At 48.5% G+C, this 5597-nt stretch overlaps 1 protein-coding gene across 1 annotated transcript; it reads left to right on the forward strand.

The window, feature by feature from the left end:
* Positions 1 to 2303: 2303 nt before the first annotated feature.
* Positions 2304 to 5304, forward strand: SKIDA1 (SKI/DACH domain containing 1). Its single transcript, XM_027594783.1, has one exon. It carries the CDS (start codon positions 2409 to 2411, stop codon positions 5148 to 5150), a length of 2742 nt encoding a protein of 913 aa, XP_027450584.1. The 5' UTR covers positions 2304 to 2408; the 3' UTR covers positions 5151 to 5304.
* Positions 5305 to 5597: the final 293 nt, after the last annotated feature.

Here is a 5597-nt window from a genome sequence, read left to right on the forward strand (position 1 = left end):
CCAACTCGGTGGATGGTATTAGCTGTGACGAGGCATTGTTCATTGCTGCCTCTCGGTTACGTTTAAAGCCTGAAATATCACGAGATCCATTCAATGATCCTTCTCTCATTCAAGGGACAAAAATGTAATTTGCTGTAGCTCTGATTTCTTGGATGGAAATGCTAGCCTTAGATTTCAAAGGCAAGAACTAGACATCGTGGTTTGTACACACATTGATTAAGTTGAAGAGCGGCGATTACATCTGTGCTGAGTGCAACAGTAGTCCAGGGCTGACTTTTCAAATCCCAACCTCTGAGTTACAGACTCTCTTAAATAGACTTCCTTAATTTCCGGATGTACTTCTTGAAATTCCCAATTCTCTTCAAAATTCCTGGGAAATTACTGGGGAGATGAGGGTGGGGGTGGGGAACTATGGCTGAGATTTCAATGCAAAATACCTTTTTTATGTCTGATTCCTCTTTTTTTACCTTTTTCCCCCCCTTTCTTTTGAGCCATACCTGCTTGTGCTAGCCAGACCAGAGCAGGGGAAACTGGAACTTTTGAATGGGAAGGAAGAAATTATTGTACAATTCTTTTCTTGCAGTCTCAGAAATATCCGTTTATTCTTTTAACCACACGGATGTGTCTATTTTTGGAGGAACAAGGAAACATATAAATGCCTGGGTTGCATTTATACTGTAGTTGCAAACACCAAACAGTTAAGAAGATTTTGCCGAATTTTGCAAAGGAGCCAACAAACCACCTTGGGATCCTGGTAATGCAGCTGGGAAGACCCTTGCTCTCATTTGGTAATATTTTGGATATCCTTGGAAATGATACCGAAATATGCTTTAACTCGACTAAGAAGAGGTTAAACAACATTGATATTCATCCAAAGTGATTTTTTTTTTAAAGCAGATGCTTGGCTTTCATGGAGAAAATGGGAGTTGTGGAAGATTCATTTGAACTACCAACCGAAAGCATCATAGACCACTGAAATAGTCTGCGTCGTACATCAGCACTTTCTTTTCATCGTTATTACGTAAAACCTCTGGAAGCACCTTGGGCGTTTTACATTTTCTTTTCTTTGCAGCAGAAACAATCTGCTCCCTGGAATTCTGACCTGTCCTCAACAGGACCCAGGCTGACCGTGCTGAGGACTCTAGGACGATCCCGCCTCCAATCCAGCCTGGTTAATTGTGAAAAGTGTACACATTTCTGGCTTATCTATGCTTTGTTATGGGTCTGACGTGAAACTACCTCCTCCCCACCCCACCCCCCAGCAGAGAACCAAAATCCAGTTGAATTGTTACAGTGTTTCGGAGCTGGAGCCTTGAACTGCTTCCTTGGTCAAATAACTTTGTTTCTGGTTGTAAAAGGCATTTCAGGAAAAAAAAAAAAAAAAAGGAAAATCGAGAGAAATTCAAAACGTAAGTCTGTACTGGGGTGGTTCACTGCGCGGGTTTAACTTTGGAGCTCCCAGCCGGTCTCCTTCTCCACTCCCATAAGGGAAATACCAGGCTATTCTGCACATTTTCGCTTAAGCTCCATTTTCCAAAGGAAAAGGGGGTGGGGTATGTCTATTTAGGCTTGATAATGTTTTTAAAATGCTTTTCTTTGAAATGATAATAGCTGCAGCGGTAAAATGCAAATAAAGAAAAAATAGGCAATATTCCTTTAAAGGCGAATATACAGGGATTTTTTTTTTTTTTTTTTTAAGCGTACACACACTGGTTCAGATGAAGTCTGTGAGTCAGGCTGTTTCTGAGCTCCGATAGTTTAATGGAAAGATTTATATACCGACTGTATTATTTACTTTGGGAGGGGAGGTGGCAGTATAAGGGTATGCTAATTAGTGGGAGATTTTGGGGGGAAGGGGTGGAATATCAATTTTTATTGCATCACCTGTCAGGAGTGTCCAATCAGCGCTGGCTTTAGGGGAATTAATTGATGAAGGTGTCTCCGGACGAGCTCACTTCACTCTGTCATTTTATTTGTAGCTAAAGCAGCGGCGGGAATAGCAGCTGCATTTCTTTTCTCTTTCTCCCTTCACATTCCATTATCATAGTGCTCCAATGGAGAAGGAAGGAATAGAGGGGCCCAGGTACTGATCTGCATCGGGGACTTAGACCAACACACTGGCAGATCAGAAACCGGATGGTTTTTTCCCTCTTTTTAAAAAAATACGAAAACCAAAAAAAAAAGCAAGAATCAAGTCAGTGTAATTTCATGTTGTTGTTTTTTTTTTTTCCAATAATTTAGCCTAGAGTTTGGCACTCCCTTCGCCGGGAATAACAGTCTTTGTTATTTTATTAGCAGGATGCCTTGAGACACACGCAGCATCTGGTGGAGGATTAACATACATACATGTGTATGTATGCGTCACGTATATATTTACTGCAAATGGTGGGGATCATTTAGTGCCCGAGATGGGAGACCTGAAGTCAGGTTTTGAAGAGGTGGATGGCGTGAGGCTCGGCTACCTCATCATTAAAGGAAAGCAAATGTTTGCCCTCTCCCAAGTCTTCACGGATCTGCTGAAAAACATCCCGAGGACGACCGTGCACAAGCGCATGGATCATTTGAAAGTGAAAAAGCACCACTGCGATCTGGAGGAGTTGCGGAAACTCAAGGCAATCAACAGCATCGCCTTCCACGCCGCCAAATGCACGCTCATCTCTCGGGAAGACGTGGAAGCTCTCTACACCTCCTGCAAAACCGAGCGTGTCCTCAAGACCAAGCGCAGGAGGGTCGGCCGGGCCCTGGCCACAAAGGCGCCGCCACCAGAGCGCGCCGCCGCCGCCGCCTGCCCCCGCCCGGGTTTTTGGAAGGACAAGCACCAACTTTGGCGGGGCCTGAGCGGAGCCGCGCGGCCCCTGCCAATCAGCGCGCAGTCCCCGCGCCCGGGCGCCGCCGCCGCGCGCCCCGCCGCCCATCTACCTCAGATTTTTAGCAAATACCCGGGCTCGCACTATCCGGAAATCGTGCGCTCGCCTTGCAAACCCCCTCTAAACTATGAAACTGCCCCGCTCCAGGGAAACTACGTTGCTTTCCACTCGGACCCTGCTTATTTTCGGAGCCTGCTGTGCAGCAAGCACCCGGCCGCCGCCGCCGCCGCCGCCGCCGCCGCCGCTGCCGCCGCCGCCGCCGCCGCCGCCGCCTACTACCAGGCGTCGGCGGCCGGGCCCCAGCCCAAGGCGGCGGCGGGCGCAGGAGGCCCGGTGAGCCTGACCTACCGGTGCAAGCGCAAGCGCGGGGGCGCTAAGGACTGCCTGCTCGCGCCCCACGCCGGCGCCCGCCGCCTGCTGCTGCTGCCCAGGTCCTACAAAGCCAAGGCGGCGGCCGCCGCGGCGGCGGCCGCGGCGGCGGCGGCAGCCGCTGGGGCCACTTGCCTGGAGAGGTTTCACCTGGTTAACAGCTTCTGCACGCCTCCCCACCACCACCACCACCATCACCACCACCACCACCACCACCACCACCACCACCGGGCCCAGCAGCCGCCGTCGAATCACCACCCCCCACATCACCACCGGCCGCAGCCCCATCTCGGCAGCTTTCCCGAGAGTTGCAGCAGCGACTCGGAGTCCAGCTCCTACTCGGACCATGCAGCCAACGACTCAGATTTTGGCTCCAGTTTGTCCAGCTCCAGCAACTCGGTGTCCTCGGAGGAAGAAGAGGAGGAGGGAGAAGAGGAGGAGGAGGAGGAAGAGGAGGAGGAGGAGGAGGAGGGGGGCAGTGGGGCCTCGGATTCCAGCGAAGTCAGCTCGGAGGAGGAGGACTCGTCCACGGAGTCGGACTCCAGCTCCGGCTCCAGCCAAGTGTCAGTGCAGAGCATCCGTTTCAGACGCACCAGCTTCTGCAAGCCTCCCAGCGTGCAGGCGCAGGCCAACTTCTTGTACCATCTGGCCTCCGCAGCCGCTGCAACCAAACCCGCTGCTTTCGAGGATGCGGGCAGACTTCCCGACCTCAAGAGTAGTGTCAAAGCGGAGTCGCCGGAGGAGTGGAATCTGCAGAGCTGGGCCCCCAAAGCGTCTCCGGTATACTGCCCGGCCGGCCTGGGGAGTTGTTTCACAGAGATAAGGAACGATAGGGTATCTGAGATTACATTCCCACACTCTGAAATTTCCAGTACTGTAAAGAGAACTGACCTGACAATTAACTGCCTGGCGGAGGGGGCCTCTTCACCTAGCCCAAAGACAAACAATGCATTTCCACAACAAAGAATACTCCGAGAGGCAAGGAAATGCCTACCAGCAAGTCCTACGGCACACTGTGCAGATAACAACACAATAGCTGCTAGGTTCTTAAATAAAGATTCTTCAGGAGCGGCCTCAAATTCAGAGAAAGATTCCAAAATCCCTCATTGTGCTGAATTTGCTACGGATTTGTCCCCTTCACAAGCGGATTCTGCGGTGGATGCAGCAGCAGCAGCAACTAAAGCTGAGACTCCCTGCACGAACACAGGAGACAAGACCTTGCCATTTCTGCACAATATTAAAATCAAAGTAGAAGACAGTAGTGCTAATGAAGAATATGAACCTGACCTTATTACAAATAAGCTTAAGTGCGAGTGCAATGATACAAAGGGTGAGTTTTACAGTGTGACTGAAAGTAAAGAGGAGGACGCCTTGTTAACCACAGCCAAGGAGGAAGGCTTTGCATGCCCTGAAAAAGAAACTCCTTCCTTAAATCCACTGGCTCAGAGTCAGGGCCTTTCATGCACTTTAGGTTCTCCAAAACCTGAGGATGGGGAATATAAATTTGGTGCCAGGGTGAGAAAAAATTACCGGACACTAGTACTGGGAAAGCGACCTGTACTTCAGACACCTCCAGTCAAACCAAATTTGAAATCAGCTAGAAGTCCTCGTCCTACAGGTAAAACTGAGACACATGAAGGAACACTGGATGATTTTACAGTTATAAACAGACGCAAAAAGGTAGCCAGCAATGTAGCATCAGCAGTGAAAAGGCCATTTAATTTCATGGCAAATTTTCCTTGTCCACCATCACTCATTATTGGGAAGGATGGGGATTTGTGGCCGGCGTATTCCTTAAACACCACTAAGGATTCCCAACCTCCTCACAAGGCCCATCCTATATGGAAATGGCAGCTGGGCGGTTCTGCAATACCTCTTCCACCTAGTCACAAATTCAGGAAATTTAATTCATAAAAGTGTTTTGGAAGATATTTTCTTGAACCCTATTACCTTCCTTTTGTTGTAAACTGCACAGGATGGTTTGTACAAGTCCATTAATGTGTTACACCCCTTTTGGAGCCCTGGTTTATCGCATTTTGAAGACAGAAATCGGATTACTTTTTTTCCATTGCGGGTTTTTCTTTTTTTTTTTTTGGTTTTTTTTTTTTTTTGGAGTAGGGTGGGGGCGGGGTGGGAGAAGGGTTGGTTTACATTCCACAGACTACTTCAGGCTAAAGACTCAAGTAAAACTCAGTTATTAAGGTAGAGCTGGAACACTTTACTGTTTCAAAGCTAATAATGCACCCGGTACCTCAATTCAACTGCTACAAATAAATGTCAAAAGGTTGAATAATAAATATTACAATGAGCCATTAAGTTTATGCACTAGATTTCAGACCTGAAAGTGTAACTGTTAATTCA

Source organism: Zalophus californianus, chromosome 9 (assembly GCF_009762305.2).
Source record: "Zalophus californianus isolate mZalCal1 chromosome 9, mZalCal1.pri.v2, whole genome shotgun sequence".
Taxonomy (NCBI): Eukaryota; Metazoa; Chordata; class Mammalia; order Carnivora; family Otariidae; genus Zalophus; species Zalophus californianus.